The following is a 25,983-nucleotide window of genomic DNA, read 5'->3' as shown; positions in this document are numbered from 1 at the left end:
TGTACTTAATTCTGTGTCGTTTCTCACATTCGCCTGGAAGAGGACAAAACACTGAGAGGTAGCATTCTTCAGCTGTAGTACCTGTCAGTGACCACTAGATGTCAGATCAGCAACGGTGTATCTAATACGGACATTGTGGCCGCTAGGTGGTAGCTCTGCACCAGGATTTCCTCCTCCCAGGTCGTCGAAACAACAAACCGAACTACGGAGCAAGCGGGGTGAGAGAACGTCCGAAACCGCCTCTGACCGCGACTTTTAAACTCTTTTTACAGATTTGTAGTGGGATTCAGACGGAGGCTGCATAAGTATAGTTAAAGTTACGATTCTGCCGGGACTACATTTCACAACAAGGTAAGTTAGCTGTAAAATGGCGGAGAGCTATCTGGAAGTTAGTTGATTTGTATTTTGCTAGCCGTCTCGCTAGCCAGGCTAGCGCTAATGTTGGATGAGCCCAGAGCGCGGATGTCTGCCTGAACCAAGTCGCTTCGCTAGCTCGCGGTACATGGCTACTTCGGTTGTTAGCAGGCTAACGAACTGGATTTTGGCCACAGAAACGCAAAATATTGAGTTCGTTGCCAAACGAAGCGTTTTATTGTTACACGCGACTAAGTTGCACTTTATATATTTGTAAACAAAGTGTTTGTTGCTTATGCAATACGGTACTGGAACTCCCGAGGCAAGATGGAGGACGCAAGGACGTGATGTTTTTTTAGGTAACGTTAGCATTAGCTGTTAGCATAGCTAACTACCGAGAGTTATTATCAGCTCGTTAATTGTCGCACCAGCGTTTTGATTATTTGCTTTATCTTCGGGTGTGCACTGGACGTGACCGTTGTGTGGGCAGAGGGCAGTTTTTGTCTTTGGAAACGTTAGTATTGTGTTTAAGCCGAAATTAGCATGCGCTAGTACAGTAGGGCTTGCGTTGTTTTGTTATTATGATCCAACTACGGTAGCGTTAGGAAATGCTGGCGTGTTCTCGATAACTAACGACGAGGTATTGCTCCGGTCGCCGTAGTTCGGTAAATCGAGTTTTTTTCACAATGAGTATCGTAAGCTTACTTTATTAAATTTCAAGTGGCTGACGCTTGGGAGAAGACGCCAAAACCTCGGTTGCGTAGCTAGTGGCGCTAGCACTAGCAGCGCACCGGCGTCAATTTTGACAGGCGCCGACGAAGAGCGCAGCCGTGTCGGCGTGGTTGGAGGGAACTGAGCCGGTAGTTTGTGCCACAGTTGACTTGCAGGAATCCACACTGTTGGGTTTCAGAATATCGTCTCATGTAAAATCGTCTTGTCTCGCTTCGCAGGAACAAGTTTATGAGATACACTGGGCGATTTGGCGCCACTTTTTCAGTCTACACCCATAGAATCCCGTCGTCTTGTCATGCAGTAACGTTATCCCCTCGCTATCACGGAAATAGGCACGTTAACAGTTTCTTAACTATAAGACAATACATATCCCGGATAAGTTTAATCTCACTAAATCGTAATTGCCACATGAATAATGCTGATGTTGCACGACTCTTCGCTGACTGTGGAGTGGTGGGGAATTTTACATCGGTCTTTATTTGTTCATTGTGTAAAATTTGTGTTTGGTACGATCCCTAATTTAGCATACAAAGGCCTTAGTGTGCATTTTGAGAGCACCTTATGACTAACGTTACATGTGTTTTTTTTTTTTTCCAAACTACTCACTTCTCATAAATGCTATCGTAATTTAAGAATGACACACTTGCATGTCACCACTGCATGTACTAGGACTGGAGATTTGCCTACAGCACCCAAAGGGGTTTATGTGATGGGTGGAGTTTAAGTTTGCCTTTTCAAGACTGGACAGTTGCTCCCCCGAGTACTTTCATTGACTACCCTGTCTGCTGTTCACATTCACATTGTCCCTGAATCACGGTCAAAGCGAGAATCCTGATTTGAAAAGTTTCTATGCTCTTCCCTTTGATGTATGTGCCACCAATTTACACATCAGAGCCATGCCATAGTTTCTCTGTGGCCTGCAGTATCTTGTTGATGTTGATACTGGATTTGGATTGGTTGAGATGTTTGTGGGGCGGATAGTCCACATCCATATTTGGTCATTGAGGAAGATACTCAATGTTCCTAGCCTGACGTTGTCTGTAAACTGAGGGGAGCAGAGAAAGAGAGGGAGCCAATGGCCAGACAGCTGAGCGTGACAGTAGCGTTTGTGTCCGCCCCCTGTTACCATGTGAAACCCTTTCTTTTTTTTTTGAAAGGCATCAAAGAAACACTCGCTCACTATAGAGGATGTGATTTCAGTGAACATACACACCTTCGTTGTTTGCTTCTGCGGCGTTGTGATGTTTCTGCTGTGTTGAAATGTGAAATACTACTATATGTGTAGCTCTCTAAATTACTGTGCTTCATATTCTAGGTCACATGCTACATCCCCTGTCTGGTATTTTCTGAGGATCTCAAGCCAGTCATAAGTTGAAGTTATCCAGAAGATGTTACAGAAATGATAGCAGCACCAGAAATACCATCAGAGTACTCCTATACTCAGTAAGTGCTTGCTTCCACTCAAATTGTAAGGTTGACATTTAATGTAATTTTCATTCTAATGTTTGCTTGTGTCTACTAGGGACACAGACACCCGATTCTCTTCAGACACAGACTTCTCTGAGGATCCTGATGGAAGGAATCCAAGCTTGGCGAAAGGAAAGGTACTGAAGGCACACAAAGCCCTTTGCCCTTGGTTTGGTTCAGGATATCCTGAACATATGACTCAGTATTGGATCATTTTAGTTTTAGATATTTGTGCTAATTATGCGTAATTAGCCATGTCTTCTCTTAATCTCTGTGATGATTCCTACACTGAATTATTCTTCATGGTCTTCTTTTCTGTTCCAGGGGGGGAAGAAGGGGAAGAAGGCGGCAGGGGAGAAAGGCAAAGGTGGGAAGGGAGCAGGCCGGTTAAATGGCCACCACCAGGAGAATGGCATGGAAAACATGATGCTGTTCGAGGTGGTGAAGATGGGCAGGAGTGCGATGCAGGTATGATTGGCCCTTTTTTGTATGAATAACCAAATGGTCTCTCACATTCTTAAGTGATGTCTGATTTGAAATTTGTTATCTTCCTGCAGTCTGTTGTTGATGACTGGATTGTAGCTTACAAACACGACAGAGACGTTGCTCTGCTAGATCTCATCAATTTCTTCATCCAGTGCTCAGGATGTAAAGGTATGTTTGTTTGAGTGATCCTGCTCCATGATTGACCCTCTATAATATATTAGGGAAAATGATTTCAATTGGTGCTCCCTCCGTCCAGGTGGTTCTTCTCGACCATTTAGTTAATTGTCTTCTGTCTCATCTCTCTGTGTTTATCAGGTGTGGTCAGCGGGGAAATGTTTCGTAACATGCAGAACTCTGAAATCATCCGACGAATGACAGAAGAATTTGATGAGGTAACTTCACTTTATATATAATAATTACTTTTGTCAATTCTTTTGTCAGTGCATTGCTGATGATGTTCCCCCTGTGGCTTCTGTAGGATAGTGGTGACTACCCTCTAACCATAGCAGGGCCCCAGTGGAAGAAGTTCAAATCAAGCTTCTGTGAATTCATTTCGGTGTTAGTGCGCCAGTGTCAATACAGTATCATCTATGATGAGTACATGATGGACACAGTCATCTCTCTTCTCACCGGACTATCGGACTCCCAAGTCCGAGCCTTCAGACACACTTCAACACTGGCAGGTAAGACGATCTGTATGTGACATTTGAATGTCAGTGCTGATTTGCAGTAATTTGCATGTTCTTCGAGCACGCAGAGCTAGCCAGCTAGGTTAACTCTGGGGGCACAGTACCAATGAAAAAGCTTTTGCTCCATGTGCTTAATTTTAGTGCTCTCACACATTTTAAGTGCTCAACTCTTGAAGGTTGATGGAGGATTGCTCAGCAGGATTTCTGTTTAACAGAAGAAGTAAGGAAAAAAAAAAGAAAATCAGTGCAAATGCTGAGCAGCATTTTTCTGATGATTTCAAATATTTTGAACTGTAGTAACTACACTTGCATAATGTGAAGTTTTATGTTGTCAGACATCTATTTCTGTAGTGTAGTTAGTAATGTGCAGGATGAATATGACCCCTGATAAAGCCACTAAACGGCCATGGCATACCAATATGTGTACAACTTATTTACCCTCATTGAACCTCCTTTAGTTGTGTAGCACTGGTAAGAGCCGAACACCATACACTTTTATCATTAACTTAGCATAGCATAGCTGGATTTACTTGCTAAGATAAAAATTTCATAGACACCTGCAGAACGCGCAGCCAGTATCATCTATGCAACAGCATTGTACATTTTACAACAGTGATTATAATTGAGTAGGTGTGACCACTGAACATTTTATTTTGGTGTCACTGCTGGTTGTAGCTGCCAGCTTGAAGCAAGTCAGTTGGTACAGAGCTATTTAAGATGGTACCCTGTTTCTAATGTTTTACTGCAAGCAGGTGAGGTAAAGAATACACTGGAAGCAACTTAAGGTGGTGTGATTTCGATTTTTAGTTTTGGGAGTTTTATGACTGTATGTAATGTGAACATGGGGGTCTAACTGGTTAAGACAAAAGGATAACAGCGTCTGAATTGTTTCTCATGATTACAGATACATTATTTTCAATATTGCGATATTTTATCTGCTTTTAATGTTTGGTCACTGATGCATCTTGATTTGGTCCGCGGCTAGTTTATGTCATACACTCATGAGACTATAAACGAATACAAATAAAAAAAGTTTTAGAAACTCACACTTGGTTAATAATTGGCTTACAATATCAATACTGTAAAGGTTTACTGTTATGTGTGCCTCTTCTTATTACCGATGTTACTTGTGTTTCTGGCAGCCATGAAGCTGATGACAGCCCTGGTGAATGTAGCTCTCAACCTGAGCATCAACATGGACAACACCCAGCGCCAGTATGAGGCAGAGAGGAATAAAATTGTGGCCAAAAGGGCCAATGACAGGCTGGAGCTGCTCCTGCAGAAACGCAAAGAGGTAAGAGTAGCCACATGTCAATTTGCTGGATTTGTTTTAAAGCACCTCTTACCAGGGTATCTGCGGAGTCTTAAAAAGTCTTAAATTTGACAATTTCAATTTTAGGCCTTAAAGTCTTAAATATGTTCATATTTTGCATATAGGTCTTAGATTACATTTAGTCGGGTCTTAAATATGTACGTTCATTAACCGCTTCCATCATCGCCTTTTTTTTTTGTTTGGAGGAAATGTGTTGGTGAGATTCACAGTCATCTCCGTGTGTTCTTCTGTATGAAGTATCCAGGAACGTAAGTGGTATTTTGCCGACAGCGCGGTCGGAATTTATCGCCGCACACTTCGCCAGTTCCAGTACGACTTCGACAGCGCAATCTGCCAGAGGACCCTCAAATTGGGCACACTCGGTGTGAAAGCGCTGAAAAAACACCAGTTAGCTTCTAAAAGTCTCCAGCAAAGTCACGTAATCACACACTTCTGTACGCCTTTGTCACCAGTTCCCGGTCCAATTTCATCCAGTTCTGCTCGACCCGAACTCTGCACTGCCTCTGCCACCTAACAGTCAAGCGACATTCAAACCATCTTTGGCTCAGCTCAGACGGTGAAAGCAGAGGTGCTTTCGATTTTGAACACTGTGTGTGTGTCAGTGTAAAGCCTGGTTTATGCTTCTGCGTCGCGGCGACGGCGTAGCTACGTCGTTGACCCTACGCCGTCATTGAGCATTCATAGTTCTGCGTCGAGGGGACGCGTTGTTCCGCCAAGCGGCTAGGGGGGTGTGGCTGTGTCTTTGTTTGGTTTCGGGGGGTTCATATCGGATTCCTTGGTTTTCTTCCGGTCAGACAGTAAACAATGGCAACTGAGATGGAGTGGGTGTTTTTGGAGATAGAGCTCGTGGATATTGAACAACAAATGCGGTGGCGGTGTTGTTATACTGTTGACCGGAAAAGCAACTGCCGGAAATCACGTTCTGAGCGGACCAATCACAGTCCTTGCCGTTCGTGTCTCGACGCGTCGACGTGACGCGTAGTCAGGATTTTTTGGAGGCGCACGTCAGGCTACGGCGTAGGGTCCGCGTAGGGGTCTGCGTCGACGACGTAGCTATGCCGTCGCCGCGACGCAGAAGCATAAATCAGGCTTAAGTGTGTGTGTGCGCACACCAGGGTTATTATAGCTAACTCAAATTAAATACCTTGATAAAAACTATACTTAAACTACTTAGATCACTTGTTAAACTAATTGAAACTAAACTAAAATGAAAAAACAAACTGAAAAACTTAATTAAAATAAAAACTAATGAAAATTTTAAAACTATAATAACCCTGACACACACTCATTCACTCCATTCTTCATTGTTTGAGCTGCTCTGTGAATGGCAATATATGTGGTTATTTGTTTAAAGCAATTCGGGGACCGCATTTTTCCTAACTTTTTTGTACTTCGTGTAGGTCTTAAATTTAGTTCAAAATGGTCTTAAAAGGCCTTAAAAAGTCTTAAATTTGACTTGTTCAAACCTGCAGAGACCCTGTCTTACCCAAGTCACAAGCCTTTTGCATTTAGACGAACAAACACGTCGCATTATTCAAAATCTGACTCGATTGTAGATGGCTTGTAGGGCAGCACAATTAATTGAAATATAATTTAAAAGTGCAATATCCAAATCACAGAAGCTGCAACTTTTGATATGGGTCAAATGTGTCAGAAATTGTATTATAATGAAGCCCTGGCCTATAAATGTTTTTCTCTGGATGGAAGAAAATGTGTTTGTTTGGTACAGTCTCAAACTGATGTCACATCAACTCTTTTTTTGTTTTTAAAACGGTTTATCGGCTTCATCAGCCAATGTGGAACAGACCAAGCTAAAGAGAAGTTTTGCTTAACTTTGACAGAATGTCACAGCTACAGACAGTTAATGTACATTAGTGTGCTCTAACTCTGATGTATATGCACTGACATTTAATATCCTTTATGTTAGATAAACACCCATATAGAGTTATGGGAAACCTGTTGAAATAAAAACGGCATTTGTTTTGGAATGCCACCTTCTTGATGCAAATCATGAAAGACACCTGCACACAGCCACCCTACTACCCAAGCTAACCAGTAGAGGCAATATGTGTAAGAGTAAAAAGCTGTGAATGACTCTAGCGTGTAACCATCATTTTTCCCCCCATTTTTAGAACGGCAACACCTCTGCAGGTGGTAGACCTGCAGTGACTGTGTTAGCGCTGAGTGTTCCTTAGCTAGCATTGTCGGTTTGTTAGGTTATATAACAGCAGGCCCCACCGGGCATCCATCTGTTAGTTCACTTCGGAGCCACACCACAGCATGGTGGCATAGTTGGCTGTCACACATGTCTTGTTACGTTAACAATGCCTCCTGGTCACTTCGTGTTGTAGCATTCTAGTCACTCAGGCTTTGTGTTTGACGGCATACATTTGCTCATTTGTTTTATTCTGCTCTTCATTTCAGCTCCAAGAAAATCAGGACGAGATTGAAAACATGATGAATGCAATCTTCAAAGGCGTGTTTGTTCACCGATATCGGTACGTCTTCACACAATGCACATATATTTTTAAGACACTAAATCTTTTATAGTGTCACAGAAGACTTTCTATATTCTGTTTAACAAATACTGATGCAATGTTTTAACAGTGACTCGATAGCAGAAATCAGGGCAATCTGTATAGAAGAGATTGGAGTGTGGATGAAACTCTATAGCGATGCCTTCCTCAACGACAGCTATCTGAAGTATGTGGGATGGACAATGCATGATAAGGTGGGTCACATGAAGATTTCTTGACTTCTTTTTTTTTATTTCACATCGGAGATTGTCCCAGGAGTGTATGGGCACACACAGAATGCAATCTCCTTCACTCTCCTGTTAGTTTAAGTGCACCTGTTACTCTGGGATAACTTCTGTGTTATTATTACATGAAGTCTGGCAACGATGCATAATTCTCAGCAGTGCACAACATGAATCTGAACAGATGTGTAATCAGTCAGAATAAGTGAAAAACACCCGTGTGGGCGTGTGCAGTTATTGAAGATACAATCAGTGATTCAGTTGCAAAGTGTAGTTACAAAGAGTCAGAACAAAGGATTGAAACCTACTGTTATTCCAGTACTGATTGACTGGTCTAATAGGAAAACAAAAATAAAAACATATGCGTCTGACTTTTCCCCCCGGTGTTTTAAGGTTAGTTTATTTCCTGATAAAAATATTTGGGTAAACACTGGGAAACAGGTCTGTGTTTTAAAGTTTGATCAGTCTAAAAACTTTCTTTATTTCTTGGAGCATAATTTTCATATATTAAAAGTTACTGATTGCTGCTGCATACTGCATATATGCACGGGATAAATGGCTGTCTTCTAATTCTCTACTCCAGCAAGGCGAGGTACGTCTGAAGTGTCTGACAGCTCTGCAGGGCCTCTACTACAACAGAGAACTCAACGCAAGACTGGAGCTCTTCACCAGTCGCTTCAAGGTCAGCACCACCTGCTGGACAACTTCAACACAACACCTCCAACTTTACCAGTTTACACAAACGCTGGGCTGATGCCCTGTGGGCACGCATGTGTGATTGAACTGACTGATCCAATTAATCCTTTTGACCAAGTGACTCATCTCTCTCTTTTCACAGGACCGCATCGTCTCCATGACTCTTGACAAAGAGTATGACGTTGCAGTACAAGCAATCAAACTACTCACTCTGGTCTTGAAGTAAGTGGCTGTGTTCTTGAAGGAACATGATGCATGTGCATTTAGTCTGCGCTTTCAAGTGGTTTACCACATTTGAGTGGGATGTAGTCTAAACGTCAAGGACAAGCCCCTGTACACACCTATCAAGAATTACATCAAGTATATGCGTGCGAGCCGCAACTACTTTTGAACTAAAGTTGACTGTCTCTTTTTGTTTGTCTTTACAGTAGTACAGATGAGGTGTTGACCCCTGAGGACTGTGAGAGTGTCTATCACTTGGTCTACTCAGCACACAGGCCTGTCGCCATCGCAGCTGGAGAATTCCTCTTTAAGAAGTATGTCCGACATTAATCAAATATCACTAAACTTGAGTCAGATCGGAGAGCGTTCAGGAAAATTAATTCGGAGGCAGTTCGGGGAAGGAGGAGAATGAAAAGGGGACAAGTGAGAATTTAAGGAGTAATTTAACACCCCCCTGAAATCTTGTCTTTGCTGACTTCCAGTGAATAAATATTTTACTCTGCTGATATGAGGTGGAGGCAGACTTAAGGTGGAAAAAACACTGCTTTTAAAAATGCATTTAATACTTCTGTGTGCATGCAAATGTATCTGTGTAGCTTTCGCATTACTAAGTTTTTCTGTTCACGTCAACATTAACGCTAAGTGAAACTCAGAAGTGAAGTTTGTAAGTCGATCAACAGCTGCTCTCTGAAGTTTAATTTTACAATTCAGTCCATTTGATCTTAGCTTAAGTTGTGGCAGTATAAATTTAACAGATCTCTTGCTGCTTTTTAAGAAATGCAGCTGGAGGATTATGTGGACCTTTTGCTTTTGTGGGATACCAAACTAATGATTAATATTCTCAAAGATTGTTCAGCCAGCGGGAACCAGAGGAGGAAGGGGCCCCCAAGAGGAGAGGCAGACAAAGCCCCAACGCCAACCTCATTAAGACCACTGTCTTCTTCTTCCTGGAGAGTGAGGTATATTATCAGGCTAATTTCCTTAACTGTTGCACACAGACTACAATTTCTGTCAGACTTTTAAGTAAGCCAATCATCCATCCTTCATCTGCATGAATGTCTCTCTTTAGCTCCATGAGCATGCAGCCTACCTAGTGGACTCCCTCTGGGAATGTGGTGCAGAGCTACTGAAGGACTGGGAGTGTATGATCAGCTTACTGCTAGATGACCCTTTGCCAGGAGAGGAAGGTATGGCACTGGTTCCTCATAAGCCTATGTTGCAGAGCACAAATGTGACATTGATCATTCTGATTCTCATGGGTTTTTGTTTGTTTTGTTTATCTCCAGCGCTAACAGAAAGACAAGAAACAGCGTTGATTGAAATCATGCTGTGCACTGTACGCCAGGCCGCTGAATGCCACCCACCTGTTGGAAGAGGCACAGGGAAAAGGGTAAGAATGGCTGGCACTCTTTCAGCATTTGACCAAAATTGGTTTAAGGGCGAGTCAGGTATTGCCTGACTGTGACACTGAGAGATATGTTGAAAATTGATCACTTAACTTGAGTCCTGAGTGAGTGCAAGCTGAATCTAAAGACTGTTTAAACATTTCCTTCTCACAGCACTGGCACAGTTAATATGCCCTTAAATCCAGCTATTATAAATGCTCTTCATGTAACTGATTGTTTTTCAACCTTTGCTTACCTCTTTGCTGTGTGTGTGTGTGACAGCTGTGTTTGCAGCATTGAAGACATTTTCGTAGATAAAAGGAATGTTCTCTACACATGGTTGATTGTGTTTGTGGAATGTCACAGAGAAATAGGTTTGATTTTTTTTAAAAATACATTAAATACTGACAGTGATGAATATGCTGCAATGTTTTGTGCTTATGTTGACACACATTTTCTGTGATGTCAGGTTTGAGATAGCAGAACCTGCAAAACATTTGCAATATTTGGCCTAAGCTGAGGCTTGGCTATAATTTTCTTCTTGGCTGTTCTATTTACAAAATCTGACATTCCAGCTAATTAAAGGAGTCATCACCCGGAAATCGCAATTTCTCTCGTTAAATCATGCATATTGGTGTTGGACCTCTGTTGAATCTTGCCTGAAAAGCTGGAGTTTGAAAGTGGCTTATTTTTTTCGCTTTGGCTCTTTTTCCGAACAGGAATAGCGCACAGTAGTGCGCGTTCCTAAAGCACAAGATTTTGACTCTGCTCCTGTGGTGACGTTACCACAGGAGGCTACTTGCATATGCATCGGCTCACAGCCGTCCTCAGCCAGAGTGAGCACGCCGAATCTGCTTATTTCTCTGTCATTTTCACGCCATACATCGTCACCGCCAGCATTAAAACTCAGGTCTTACATGTAAAACACGAGTGTGAAAAGTAAGACGGAAAAAAAAAAAAATTACCATTCAGAGACATCCTGCTGTAAACGTGTCTCTTCCACCGTCTCTGCCTCTTCACTCTCCCGTTCGGTTTCCGACTCTGGCTCGTACATAAATGCCTGAATTCCGTAAGGTTCGTCATTTAGTGTGTGCGCCATGACAGCGGGCTGTTTATGTTGTGGAGTCTGTGTGCATGCAGGCTCGCCCCCCATTCCGGCTCTGTCCTTCCTGCGGCCAATCAACGCGCGCCTCATTACATATTAATACAATGCACATCCGGACCGGTCAAAACCTTGCGCATACTCTCGCGTGAGAAAGTCGCGGTATGAAAAAGTGTCAGAACAAGCTCTATGTTTGATTTTTTTTTTTTCTAAAATGTTCTAATAAATTTTGAGAATTGATCCAAAGCGATCCAAGAGGGACTGGATATGTAAAAAACCAGGTGATGACTCCTTTAATAACCTCAAGTCTGCGAAGATTGTGAGATGATTCCTACATTTCTTATTGGATTTAACTGTTGGAGCTTGCTTTTGTCTTTTTTAAATATGTTTTTCAAAACTGCAATTGAGGCCTGTTTCAAGAATGGGGTTTAATTGAATAACAGGATCATTTTGAATTGTTAAATGTGATCATTTTTGCACATGGCAATAATAAAAAACATAGCTGAGGTTAAAATAACCAGAAGTAGCCTGGTTGGAGAGCAAACTGTACAAATTGTTCAAGAGTACACTTTTCCCTACATGAACACAAACTAGTTGTGAAAACAAACCTCTAACTTTCTGAATCTCTGATCAGGTGATGACAGCTAAAGAGAAGAAGACTCAGATGGATGACAGAACCAGAATGACTGAGCTGTTTGCTGTGGCTTTGCCCCCTCTACTGGCCAAGGTTTGTTATATCCATTCTATGTTTTCTAACCAGCACTCCTCCAAAGCGCTGCTGGCTTCAGATGTGTATTCATCGATCATAAAATATTTTGTTTAATGCTTGTTTTACAGTACGCTGTGGATGCAGAGAAGGTCACTAACTTGCTGCAACTGCCTCAGTTCTTTGACCTGGAAATTTATACTACAGGACGTCTGGAGAAGGTAGGACACCTGTCAGACAGACGCGATCAGTTAAATTAACACAATAATCAAATGAGTTTATTTTCCTCATTGACTGCAGTCTCATATGATGTATCACTTTTTTCTCTCTCTAATCCAGCATCTGGAGTCCCTGCTGCGTCAGATCAGGGAAATTGTAGAGAAGCACACAGACACTGAAGTTTTGGAGGTCTGCTCCAAGACTTACCATGCCCTCTGCAATGAGGAGTTCACAATCTTTAACAGGGTGGACATTGCCCGCTCCCAGCTGCTAGATGAGCTGGTGGACAAGTTCAACAGGCTATTGGAGGATTTTCTACAAGAGGTAGGAATGACTAGATGCACATGTTTGTACACTTAATTATGCACGTTTGTTGTCATTGACGTTTTAATAAAGTGAACTAATCCCCTTACACCCAACAGCTTTACTCCTTCATATTATCACCGCCTTTGACATCATGTGTTTCTGCCTGAACACCTCACGGCAAAAGTAACTAAATAGTGACAGTAAATTTCACAATAAACACTCAACTCCCATTCCACAAATAGAATTCCAGTCTCAAACTGTCTATTAAGAGCTGCAGGGTGTCTTCAAAGTCGTGTGAGTTTTAATAATTCTTTTGAATAATTAGAGCATACCTTACGATGATGTCAAACTTGCTTCTTCACGCACCATGTAATTTCTCACACTTTTTCAAATATAGATATTTCAGTTTTATCTGTTCCAGGTGATTCAGTCTTTATCTGATGAGTAAATATCTTGATGACATGTCTCTTTTCCAGGGTGAAGATGCTGATGAGGATGATGCATATCAAGTTTTGTCAACTCTAAAAAGGATCACAGCATTTCACAAGTATGAAATGTATTCTTTCTGGAGAACCTGTTCATTTTCACCTTTTACAGTTAACAAAATGTGCATGCAATTCTGTGCTTGTGTCTAAAACTGACTGAGGCTTTCTCTTTTCGGTTACAGTGCACATGACCTGTCGGGATGGGACCTCTTCACCAGCAACTTTAAGCTTCTCAACACAGGCATAGAGAATGGAGACATGCCTGAACAGGTTAATAATTATACACAGGCACCAACTGTTACATGACTCAAAAAATATCAGTTTTTCATGTGCGCTGATACATTTTAGCCCGTCTGATATTATTTTTTTTTCCTTGTGAGCAGATAGTCATCCACTCACTGCAGTGTACCCACTACGTGATCCTGTGGCATCTGGCCAAGTCATCTGAGGGCAGCTCCAGGAAGGTGAGGCCTCCTTAAGACAACCCCATCATCCCTGTATTCTTTATATCCCCCCTTAATTCCCTGCACTGTTTTGAATTGCATACACAAGTGAGAGTGTACCGCTAAAAATGTACTTTTTTCCTTGTATAAAAAATTAACAGGATGACTTGGTGACCCTGAGGAAGCAGATGAGGGCATTCTGTATGATGTGTCAGCGCTACCTCACCAATGTCAACACAGCTGTCAAAGAACAGGTGACACAAACGCGACTATAGCAAATCTACATATAGTAATAAAATCTGCATAAAAACAAAGCAAGAGAAGGGCATAATGTTTAAAATGGTGATCATCACCAACTAAAAATATTTTGGTAAAACCCATTGCTCTTACAAGGTTTGCTGCCATCCATTGCAATCACAGTGGATTGTTCAATGTATAGGTCCTCTTTTTTACTTATGTGAGTCAGTATGTGATGAAAAATAAGTTTTTGCTAAAGCCATCTGTGCCTCACAGTTGATGTAAGAAGTCTGACTTTCACAAACCAATAAGGTGCCCTTTTTAATAACACTAAATAACCTAGATTAAAACTTCTGTGCAAGGAGTCCATTTGTATTGCACCTACACGTGCTGAGATTTTGTCCTAATTTTTCCTCTCTCCTGCAGGCATTCACCATCCTGTGTGATCTCCTGCTCATCTTCAGCCACCAGATGGTGTCCGGAGGCAGAGAACACCTGGATTCTCTGGTTTATTCCCCAGAGGACTCGCTGCAGTCCGAACTGCTCTCCTTCATCCTGAACCACGTCTTCATAGACCAGGACGATGACACAAATAGCACAGGTAAAAATGCAAATGTATAGTTCAAGCAGCTCATTTACTTTCTCCTCTGCTCCAATAGACAAGGAGAGAGCAAGAAGGATGGTTTTGAAATTCAGTATACAGCTTTTAAACTGTCGACTTCTTTTTTTTTTTTTTGCCAACCAGATGGGCAGCAGGACGACGAGGCAGTAAAGATTGAAGCTCTGCACAAGAGGAGAAACCTCCTGGCTGCCTACTGTAAACTGATCATCTACTGTGTGGTAGAAATGAGGACTGGAGCAGACATATTCAAACAGTACATGAGGGTAAGTTGAAGTTTTAGTTTTTAAAAACATTGAAATTGCAGTTGTACATAATAGCTATTATCTAAGGAGGACTGTGCAGAACAACATATGGTTTTCACAGACACATCTGCTACTGCAGGGATTAAAGCAGTCTGTTTGACATTAACAACATGATAATTAACTGGTGTATACAGTGATGATTTTCCTTTCCAGTAATTTTTGCTTTTTCTTCACAGTATTACAATGATTATGGTGACATCATCAAGGAGACTATGAGTAAGACTCGGCAAATCGACAAGATTCAGTGTGCCAAGACACTCATCCTCAGTCTGCAGCAGGTCGGTTTACACACTTCTGCTCATTGATGAATTCTGACAATAGTTCTGACCCTTTTTGTTTATGTGGTTGTTGATCTGTTTTTTCACACCTCTCTCCCTGCTAGTTGTTCAATGAAATGCTGTCTGAACTGGGTCATGGGTTCGATCGCTCCTCCTCTGCGTTCTGTGGAATCAAAGAGTTGGCCCGTCGTTTTTCTCTAACCTTCGGTCTCGACCAAGTCAAAACCAGAGATGCCATTGCGATGCTGCACAAGTAAGACTTCATTCTGCTGTTAATACAGTGCATTGCTCTTCTTGCATTTTTGGCCTTGCATCTGGGAACTGTCATGTTTGACAAATTACTCCTTAAATACTGTGTTTCCTCTTCCCGTGTTTTTTTTTTTTCCTCTGGATTTCAGAGAGTATTAAAGGATAATATGTCGCAATTTTGCCTGTTCCCATGCATCGAAAGTGTTGTAGAAAATCCTAAAAAACCACACAAAAAAAAAAAACTAAGTGAGCAACCCACTCGCTAATCAGAGGAGTGGCACAAGATGTTCCTTGTTATCTCTTTGTAATTGAGTGTACAGAATCAGACATGTGAATTATTGGATTACAATCTCAGTCAGGTTCCAGGAAAGCCGATGTATGCGCGGTTGCTATGTTAGCTTGGGTGTCTGCTACAGTTGTGCACCATATGGGCGCACTATGTAATGTGATATGCTGGGTGTACAACTGGTGTTAAAGTAATGAAAGACAGGCTAAAGATTCAGCTTTGTTTTCATCTACCATATCAAATGTTCAAACTTTCAAGTGATAAAGTATAGCATTATATTATATCACAATGTGAGACGACTGCTGGGTGTAGACAAGTGTAATACACAGTGATGCAGTGTGTACGCTAGTTAGTGTTACAAAACTATAGAGGTCAAAATTATTAGGATTTGTATTTTAATAAGAACCAGATATCTTTGGTTTGGAATTTGTTTAATTAAGAAGGACTCATTCAAACTTGACATACTAAAAGAGTTTGATCATCAACACCAGTCAGATTAATAATTAGTATTAATGAAGGTTTTATTATAACCACAATATCCTTGGTTTGAAAGAGATTTGTGGTTCGACTGTCAGTGTTGATACATTTATCTGCCCTGCTGAAAAACATTCTGAGGGAAACCAAAGAATGTTAATGACTGTTTGACACATTGGATTTTTGTTCGTTTCATTGCAGACTTTGGGTCAACTGTGTCCCTATAACCAATTCTTTATCTCTGCTCACAGTTTGTTATTCTCTCTCTCTCTGCATCTCCCAGGGATGGTATCGAGTTTGCGTTTAAGGATCCGAGTCCCCAGGGAGAAGGAGGCCCTCCCCTCAACCTGGCTTTCTTGGACATCCTCAGCGAGTTCTCCTCCAAGCTTATGAGACAAGACAAGAGGACTGTGTACGTTTTTTTTTTTCTGCTTAGCTGATGGATATGGGGGGCTTCAGTGTCTCAGTGTAACAGGTGTTTGTGACAACTGGTGCAACTGGTGGTTCTGATGCGTGAGTGGTTGAAGTGAGGCCTCCAGTTGGAATGTGCACCTGGTTTTGTGTGTAAATTTTGTTCTCTGCATAGATGTATGAGTTTGTTCATCTTGTCTATGTGACCTTCTGCGCCTCCACAGCCACATGTACCTGGAGCGCTTCATGACGTTCCAGATGGCACTACAGCGAGAAGACTGCTGGCTCCCGCTCATCTCCTACAGGAATTCCCTGCAGGCTGGCGGTGATGACGATACCATGTCGGTGATGAGTGGCTATTCCAGCAGAGGCTCCTCCATCCGCTCCAAGAAGACCAAGCCTCCTGTTGCTACAGCTGGAACTTCAGCAGCCAAGAGGAAGCTGCCAGAAGGTATTGCATACATAGGCAACAGAAAAATTGGCTTTGGGTTAAGTGGAGTGTGGTTCAGTTAATGCAGGCAGCCTCAAAGCTCAGTTTTCTATTGTGACCTATAAACACCAGTCAGTTCAAACTCCTCAACACCTGCCAGCGCACTGAGAATAGGTCTCAGTGAGAACCACATAAATTACAGTGCAGCACAGCATTGATGTTACAAAAGCAGGGTTGGAGCCCAGATTAACCCAAATGCAGCCTGGCTCAGCTGATGGGTGAGGAGATTAAACAGCAGATGGTGGGAAAGAGTCAAACTGCTCCTTACCGAGCACATACAGTCCCTTAAATTAGTCTTTGGATGTTTGAATATCTGTGGGTTTGCTTATGACCAAGGATGTCTGTAGAATATTTAATCATGAAATTGATAAATGATTCCATTTACATGGTTGCAACATGCAGTGCCCAGTGGAAAAATCAACAGTACAGGATTATAGTGTGGTCAAAATCAAATTGGTTTCGGGGATACTTATTCGCATTTTGGTGGGGTTACAACCCTTTTTCTTAGTTTTGGATTTCACTGGATTATTTCTGGTGTTCTCTACTTAACCTTGAATCTTATATTCCATATTCAGCACTCGGGGTACACTGGGTGTACGGTCAACACAACCCAGTACTGTGTTCCATGTCCTTTGGGGATATGCCAAATTTGAAATCCGTAACACAATACCACTATTCTGCATCTCTTTAAACCACATGTCCTTGTTTAGAAACTCATAGTTCATATTTAAGGGATTTTGTTAACTTTGGCAAAATGTTGGGCTGTCAGATGAAGCAAGTTTGCTGGGGCTTTATCTAACACTTTGGCGCCCTCCTTTCCAGAGGAGAGCAGCAGCAGCGAAGTGTGGCAGCAGAGCATGCAGACCCCAGTCATGTTGCCGTCCCCGCACCTCACCTCCACTGCCATGCGAGACCCCAAGAGGGGTCGTGATGACAGCTTCATGGGGGTATATCCCCTTCCTCACGACCAGCAGCAGCCCCACCAACACCCACAGCACCATCAACAGACGCCTCAGCACCACCAGACACCCATGGATTACAAGTATGCATACCCCTCTGTTGCATTCCTTAGGTGTAATGATGCAGTCACTTCAGTTTGGTACAATACACGTTACAGGGGGTCACGGTTCAGTACATACAAGATATGTTTAACAAAGGTTAAATGTCACTGTAGATTATTGAAGTCCTTCGTGGGCATAACATGCAAACTAAACAGTTTTCAGGCTTAACCATTTTTTCTTTCTTCAGTTTTTGTTGTAGTTTTCTACTAAATTACAACACCGAGGGTTGCCAGATTACTAGAAACAAATATTTTTGCTAACAATTGTCACCATGAAAGTTGCTGGGACCTTTACGGATCACCGTTACTGTTTATGTCATTAGTGTTCACTCTTGCTTTTAAGGTATATCTATTAAAATAAGTTCCTTTAGGGGGGCATAATTAATATGGAGATTTCTTTCAGCTCCATGGTGTACACATAAAACTTTTTCTACACTATTAATTTCCACAATCCAGCATTAACGTTTCATCTCATCTGCTGCGTTGCCCCAGCATTTCAGAAGCTCTTTAATGACCATTTTATTTTAATTAAGTATCTGTTATTTCCTTATGTCTTAATGCTTCTTACCACAAGATTTTATAAAGATATCTAGGCCCACATCCAGGCTCATCATTTAGTTCAATGGATAACTTATTCTCTGAGAATGTAATCAGAGGATGGGAATATGAGCCAAAATACATTAGGACAGGGTTCAGTGTAATTTCCCATTTGCATGCTATTAATTTTTAGGGCAAATGGTAGCAAAATGCTTGTACTTAACAGCCTGCCAAGTGTTGGCCCTAATGGGACGGTGACTGACTAGTTTATTTATCTAACCGGACTTTTCACAGGAGCTTGGCCAGTGAGCCATCTATATACTGTTGTTGTATCTGACATCCTACTGTTATCTTGAGTTAAATCACCAAATGTATGCGTATTAAAATCATTGCTAATTAAACACTCTCGTGCATTCAGTTCCCAGGTGACGTGGATGCTGGCTCAGAGACAGCAAGAAGAGGCACGGCAGCAGCAGGAAAGAGCCATGAACTATGCCAAGCTCAGGACCAATCTGCAGCATGCTATGTAAGACACACACACGTGCACATAGATGTGCGAGTGAAAACGTAATGTAAAGCAGGTTTCCATAATTATGCAATGGTTTGTTTTAGCAGTCGTCGCGGCACTGGGCTTATGGAGGAAGACGAAGAGCCAATTGTGGAGGATGTGATGATGTCATCTGAGGGTCGTATGGATGACCTCAATGAAGGCATGGACTTTGACACCATGGACATTGATCTGGTGAGATACACATTTCGCTGAATTAGTGTTAATTAAGTTTGACTTCAGTGTCCTGCGTTAGTCTCTTACCTCACTCAACTATCAGATTGTCTCAGAAGATCAAATCACATCGATAGAAGGCAAATTACCTTTATTTTATACACCTCATAAGATTTTGTTCCGAAGCAACATTATTTGCTGTTGTTTCTACTAATGTAACATCTGGTGGTAGCACAGTAAGGCCAGATGTGACATCTGGAGATCCATAATGGTCTGGTGATTTTATAGTGAAAATACCAGCTGTAAAGTTGAGCAGCAAGAAACAGTTCCTCGAAAACATTTTAATGTTGACATAATTTTAAGACCTCGAAACACTGAGCCGACGAAAGAAAACTCCAAACAGCCTGAAATTCTCATGAAGCCCTGTATGTTCATAGTTGGCAGCCTCAGATAGCATGCTAAGAAGTAGCAGCCCAAAGACCCTGCCTGCCAGACTGCAGCGCAGGCAGTCAGCGGCACCATCTTGGGTCCGTATGGAGCCACACAAAAAAAATTGACTGCCTTTTAAAGACCAGCGTTGTGGAGATTAGGCTGTGAAAGTACATGATTTAAATGTATTCAATACATTTATTTGCATAATTTCTCAACTTCTCCTGACTGGTTGGTTTAACATCTAATCAATTATTATGTGTATGGCTAAGTATCAAAAATTTGCCTCAAGGGGCTTTACAAGTGTGTACAGCATATGACATGAAAGTTTAGACCCTAGAGTCGCAGAAGGAAAAACCTCCCACAAAAAGCATTTAACAGGGAACAAATAGAAGGAAACTCCAGTTTTAAAGACAACATTTTTTTTTCTCCTTTTTATGTAATCTATGTCTGTGTATGTGAAGGCAGCTCAGCACTAATCATTTTGAGTACCCACATTAAAATACTGTAGTCCTTTTTTGTTTGTTTTATGGTAAATTGGTTTGCAGAATTTACCAGCCCCTCTGTTTTTCCATTCAGTTTGATGTTTTTTTAAGCTCAAATAAGCAAGTTATCTTTTTCACAACCAAGTTTATAATATATCCTAAATTTATTACATTTTTGTTACTGGTTTCGCATGAATTCTCTGCCTGCCTGGGGGGAAATCAGTCAGCCGTTTTATGAAAAGACTGCTTTGTTGAGCACACAACCATTATAATGAGCATCTTGTGTTGATTTTTGCATTTAACTTCAAAGTGAGCAAGGAAGACAAAAGGAAATGATCAAAAGGAATTGTTGGCTCTGAGGAAGGGGATATCTGCCTTTTTGGTTTTTAAAAAGATGATGAAAAATGTAATGTGTCAACAGGGTCTTGCAACTGTTGGTTCAACATGAGGCAACATGACTAATTTATATGACCATTGACGCCAACACCACAAAACCATGTATGATCAGTGTAAAGCCAAAATTAAATTTTATCCAAGACATTTGTCTATATTGTATGCTTATGCTTGTGCTGCACTCCAGGAGAAAGGTTCCAAATGTCATATTGAATCTACCAGAAAATTGAACAACTGGCCTGGTTTCTCTAAATTCACTCCAGTCGTTGTTTGCGTGATAAATTCTTTCCAAATTGAGCTGCAGGAGTTCAGTGCTGCTGAAATTATGCCTCTGCTCTTTCTTTAATATCGTGTTGCACATTTAAAAAATCCATAATGTCAAAATGTTAATGTTTTATTCACAGTATCGTTCACCCCTAATTCTTAGTAAGGGCAAAGATTGTTCTAATATACATTGGTTGTCTGCCAAAACAGCTGTTGGAACAGGAAAAGTTGTTGGAGTAACGTGCTTCCTTTCTCTTCCAGCCACCCTCTAAGAACCGCCGTGAGAGGTCTGAGCTCAAGCCAGACTATTTTGACCCTGCTTCTATCATGGATGAATCGGTGAGTAGCATCTACAATGTATGACTTAAATCTGTTTCACCTTGTACACTGACTGCCAGTGGACTGATGGTGTAGTTGAAATTCGAATGTGTCCATAGATCGCAGTTATATGTTAAACAACAAACAAAGAGTCCAGGTGTTTGTGTAATGGCCAGCTGGAGAAGCTTGTGAGGCACACTGAGAGCTGACACGATTTATGATTTCCTCTAACAAAGTAAACCGAGTTGGAACTAAAATTAGATTGACTGTGGATGCTAGTACACAGTGATGGTCACAACCAATCACATTAGATGGACCACTCGCAAGCATGTTGTATTTGGGTCACTCGGTGCGGCTGTGCAAAACATTTAGACAAGTTCAGCTGACCGACCTGTATGCACTGCAGCCAAGTCCAACATTTCTCATCGATTTCAGAGTTACCTTTTTTGCCCATGTAAACACGCCACATTGTATTTGTTCCAGATTGTGCTGCTGGACTTAAATTCTTATTTCAGCCTGTCCCAACCCTAGGAAACCCTGGGGATTTGCCTCGGGGTTTGTTCTTACATTGGCCTTTGAAATGCAGGGCTCCCCCAGAGACACGCTCAGTGTAGAGAGTGTTTTGTGTCAACTCAAAATAATTTCATTGTCACGAAAAATATCACAGCAGAAATCTGTTTTCTCTCCACCAAACACTTCGCGTCTTGTTCCATTAAGCTTTTCTGTGAGCAAAGAACCAACATGCAGCACACTTAGCTGCTCAGCTTTTACAGCTCGACACCACTGCACCCTAGCTCGCAACAAGTCTGCCACACAACCATTTTCTTCTGCTCTGAACACAGCGTTGGTAATGGTGTGGCTGTAGATGAGATTTTATTTTGAAACGGCAGAGAGAGATGCAAATGCACTCGATGCTGGATGATATGAAAAATATTGAAAATGACTAGTTGTTAAAGCTCCTATTTGCTGTCAAGCGTTACATTTTTATTTTGTTAGATTATTTTGTCTCCTTGACTGGGTTTGTTCAGAACCATCCAAATGTTTGGAAAGTGCACAATTTTAATAGTCGTGTTTTCAAGGGTTGGAAATGGTTTATCTTGGCAAAGAAAATAATTGAAAAATGCTTGTTTTCAAAATAATCCGGTGTTTCATTCACACAGTCCCTCATGTAAGCCAGAGTTCTTGAATCCTGAACTTAAATAGATCTGTTATCATTTGTTTGTGTGTTTTGTTGATGATTATTTTTTCTTGTGAATTTCAACATCGGGAGACATCAGTCAAAGTTAATATGACCAGCTGGTAAAAAAACAATGACACTATATATTGATTGCTGTGGGTATAAGTCTGTTAACTTTATGCTGACAATTTAGATGTGATCGTAAAGGCTTTGAGTCTGTAAATGTTTATTCTAGGCACCTTGAAAGTGCTCAAAGTGCGTGAATTTCACTCTAAAAATTGTGCAAACCCCAACTTTAACACCTTGGGAACATCTCCTGTAATGATGAGTGACTGTTGAGAGATCCAACTAGTTTGAGTTTTGACAAATATGACCCAAATGTTCTTTATTTAATTGGTTTAATTACTTACTTACTGGCCATATAATGTATTAAGTAGTTTTGTATTAGACACATATCACTGTTTAAATGCTTTATGTAAGAAAAAAGGTTTGACGTTTATTTGATAGCCGCATGTCCTATGCCTACAAATGCTTCTCATATTAAATGTGAGTTTTTTTAAACTTGATAACTGATGATTAAAGCATGCTTGTTTTTTGTTTTTTTTTCTTCTAGGTCCTTGGGGTGTCCATGTTTTAAGCTAATAGCCAGATGATTTTGACGCTGGGATAACAGAAGAGGCGCTTTGTATTTAAAGAGAATTTTAGATGCGAAAACAGAAGTGTTTTCTGTAAGAAAAAAAACAAAACAACAAAAAAAATTCTGGCTTGTACTCCACGTGGACCAATGACGACCCACACTCAGTGTTGCTTGCTCAGAGAGGACTTTGTTTCAAATATTTACTTTTATAATCTTGGGTAAGCTCTTCCTGTTCAGAAATAGTGTAACAGGCCACTTCCAAACCTATTAGAGATGAGACATGTCTGAAGAAAGAAAAATCCATATAGCTTTTTTTTCCTCTTTCCTTTTTTTTTTTAAACGGGGATGAATTGGTGTGTTTAACTTAAGAAACATTTTTTGTTTATGTCTAACCCTTTTTACAATTGTAGTAAGTTACCAGGTGTGAAGTAGTAATTTATAAACAGACTGTAGTAGCTTGCTTGTACTGTGTTAGCCAAGTGGATGGAGGTCTTTTATGTTTCTGTGCTCTCTCTTTTTTTTTTTCTCCTCCCTCTATCTCTTAAGTTTTGTTTCCCTGTTGTTGGGCCTGATGTGAGGTCCTGATAACCACTGGTGGTTAAGATGGTTAGATGTCACGTAGAATCAGTCATGATCCCTTTATGCTGTGAAGATTCCCAGAGTCCACTGAACGCTCCACGTTGTTAAGCAGTAAGTCCTCGAGCTTGCCCCCAAGATTTGGACAACTCCTTAACCACCATCTACTAGAGAAATGTGTCCCCCCCCTCCCAACAATGAGCAGATTTTTATCCCAGTAGTGCCACTGTGTGGGCTCTGGCAGAAAGCAGCTCGGTCAAAGAATTACACATCTTTTTCTCTTAAAATCCAGCAGCATAATGTTGAAATGGGTATCTCTACATTTTAAATAAAAGTTATATATGAATCGGTGCTGATTTTATATATGTGCTTTTTGTTTTCTTATTTTCAACTTTTCAACCTTCAGTCACAAAGTTTGAGAAATGTGTAAGTAAAAAAAAAAAAAAAATGAAAGCATGTCAAGCCATGCGTCAAGGAAGATTTTTAAATTTGTATTTTTACGTTTTTTTGTTCTTTTTTTTTTTCTTTTTGTCTTGATAATGTCTTCGGGTTTCTACCTTTTTTCCTACATGTAAATTAGTTTGGATAAAACTAATGAAAAGACTTGTGAAATTCAGCTTTAAGGTTTTCTCAACATGAAAAGTCCTGTCACAAAAATACTTAAAAAGATTTCAAATGTAAACCGTGAAAGGTAGTCATTCAGACAATACTGAAGATGAAAGTTATTCAGCAGCGCTGTGGCAGCTAGACAAAGCTTAGATTTTGACATATATTTGTCACACACAAGTTTTAATGAAATGTTTTGTCTACTGAGCTTGTTATTTTGTAGTCATTCCATGCTTAAGCCTTAAACATGCTTGTGAAGGTCACCTTCTCTCACAGTAAATCTTCCATGTCAGAGGATCAGTCATGTTTAAAGGTGGATAATTGGCTTCTTAGAACATGAAACATGAGGTGGTCAGATGTAATGTGATAAAGTAGATGAACAGCCTATATGTGTTTTGCCTAATTATTTTATGTAAGTAAAAAAGAAAATTCTTTTAAGGAAAAAGTACTGTTTATTGTTTGTTACTTACCACTACATTGGTATAAATTCTTATTAGATCATGTGTATATATACAAAATTTAATTTTTTTCCTTCCTTTTGGCCATTTCTGTGTTTTTTGTTTTTTTTCTGCACTCTTGCCTACACTCTAAGTTGTTGTCTATTATCCCATCCTCCTCTTTCAGTCACTCTGTTTTCTGATTTGTACTTGTCTGGAGACAGTAACTTTTGAATAAAAATCAACACATTTCATCTGTGGCACTTTTTACTTTTGACCACAATGAACTAGCTACAGGTTAGACTGGGGTTAATCACATCCAGGCTGCACTAAGTTCCTGGGCTGAGTAAAGTTTAGTTGGGGAGATGGTTGAGTTATTCACTGTCATGGCTCTAGGGGGCAGTATAGTCTAAGGCAGATATTCAGTCTGCCACTGCACTTGGTGTCACTCTCCTTACAATATCTTTTTTTGTCCTTTGCTGAAAAAGCTATGAATATGTATTCTCAGGCCCTCTGCATCTTCAATGCACACATCTCACTGTATGTGACAGCTTTTACATCTGTATAAAAAGGGCCCACTGTAGCGAGAGTAATGTCTTGTTCACTGCAGACAAAAGAGCGCTGTAGTTGCTGTAAATGATAAAAGTGAGGACACGAGGTAGCCGATGAAAGCGGCACATACTTCTGTGCTAAGTGCATGATTAATAAAGAGGAGCTCAGATCAATGCGGGCGTATTAGAATAGGACCTGGCACAGGGCTCCCTTTCATGTCCGTCCCTGTGATACATGAAGAGGCTCATCTATCACTACGTCAGTCTGCTTGTCGCATGTCGCACGTCAGAGTAATGTGGGGGAAAGCACTTTAGCCTGTCTTCTGAGCTGTCAGCCTCTTTTTCTAATGTGCTGTTAGTGTTGCTCATGCAGAAAAAGACCAGAGAGAGAGTGTTTAGATTGCTGTATGGCTGTTGTCAGGTTGTCAAACCAGTTTTATGAGCACTGAGGGGGTGTTTTATGTCCACATCGCGATGGATTATTTTCCCTCTACATTTTTCTCTCTCATTTGTTCCCACAGCGGTGCATCTTGCAGGGCTGAGTTAGGTGAAGGTGTGTTACTGAGGTCAGGGCTGCTGAGTTTAAATCAGAGCCACAGCCTCTGCAGGGCCAGTTTGTATTTACCTCTGATAACCTGCAGGCCCTATCAGTTCAGCTGGTGCTGAGCCCTCAGAGAGGGTCAAGGAGGACTGGGAATCATGATATCACACATGCATGTGCAGAGTTCACTGGGGAAACTTGTCGAACAGGATCCGAGAAGTATTTCATGGGAATTCAGAATGAACATATCGACTCTGCATTTAGCACAGCCACCCATGATGAGGACTGAAGATCTTTGCAGAGCTGTTGTGCATGGGGGATGAGACTTTTCCAGCGTTCTGCACGAAGATGGCCCACAGAATTTTAATTCCGTGGTTAAATCATCAATGGGAGCATTGGTGGTAATCTTCTCAGCTTGAAAGGGCAAAAGAAAGCAGCTGACCTCTGGAAAATCATTTACCAGGGCCTCAGATTAGGAACAGGGACAACACGCAAACTTCTAGCCCACTGATGCTCAAA

General features: G+C 41.1%; 1 protein-coding gene across 2 annotated transcripts; it reads left to right on the top strand.

Annotated features, from left to right (window-relative positions):
- Window positions 1–131: 131 nt before the first annotated feature.
- On the top strand, window positions 132–24,626 carry stag2b (STAG2 cohesin complex component b). 2 transcript variants are annotated; one of them, XM_030396496.1, is made up of 34 exons: window positions 132–351; window positions 2,402–2,529; window positions 2,609–2,690; window positions 2,878–3,021; window positions 3,111–3,207; window positions 3,355–3,431; window positions 3,518–3,722; window positions 4,871–5,022; window positions 7,486–7,559; window positions 7,669–7,792; window positions 8,403–8,501; window positions 8,658–8,737; window positions 8,944–9,051; window positions 9,585–9,696; window positions 9,807–9,924; window positions 10,024–10,127; window positions 11,859–11,951; window positions 12,062–12,151; window positions 12,270–12,473; window positions 12,932–13,002; window positions 13,123–13,210; window positions 13,324–13,404; window positions 13,545–13,637; window positions 14,047–14,221; window positions 14,366–14,505; window positions 14,721–14,822; window positions 14,927–15,075; window positions 16,115–16,243; window positions 16,467–16,693; window positions 17,555–17,774; window positions 18,748–18,855; window positions 18,945–19,071; window positions 20,883–20,960; window positions 22,730–24,626. In XM_030396496.1, exons 2-34 carry the CDS (start codon window positions 2,486–2,488, stop codon window positions 22,751–22,753), a joined length of 3,819 nt encoding a protein of 1,272 aa, XP_030252356.1. In that variant the 5' UTR covers window positions 132–351; window positions 2,402–2,485; the 3' UTR covers window positions 22,754–24,626. The 2 variants fall into 2 exon arrangements, with proteins under 2 accessions (XP_030252356.1, XP_030252355.1); XM_030396495.1 differs by having other exon boundaries at window positions 18,942–19,071.
- The last annotated feature ends 1,357 nt before the right edge of the window (window positions 24,627–25,983 follow it).

This window comes from Sparus aurata, chromosome 18 (assembly GCF_900880675.1).
Source record: "Sparus aurata chromosome 18, fSpaAur1.1, whole genome shotgun sequence".
Lineage (NCBI taxonomy): Eukaryota > Metazoa > Chordata > Actinopteri > Spariformes > Sparidae > Sparus > Sparus aurata.
Note: the sequence above shows the minus strand (reverse complement) of the source record. Positions and strands in the feature narration are given on the sequence as shown.

Bases quoted from the DNA above. Each gene is read 5' to 3' on its own strand.
- stag2b (XM_030396495.1), top strand. From the start codon at position 2,486: ATGATAGCAGCACCAGAAATACCATCAGAGTACTCCTATACTCA. The intron at 7,793-8,402 runs GTGGGTCACATG...TCTCTACTCCAG, and splicing joins GATGGACAATGCATGATAAG to CAAGGCGAGGTACGTCTGAA. The intron at 19,072-20,882 runs GTGAGATACACA...TTTCTCTTCCAG, and splicing joins ACACCATGGACATTGATCTG to CCACCCTCTAAGAACCGCCG.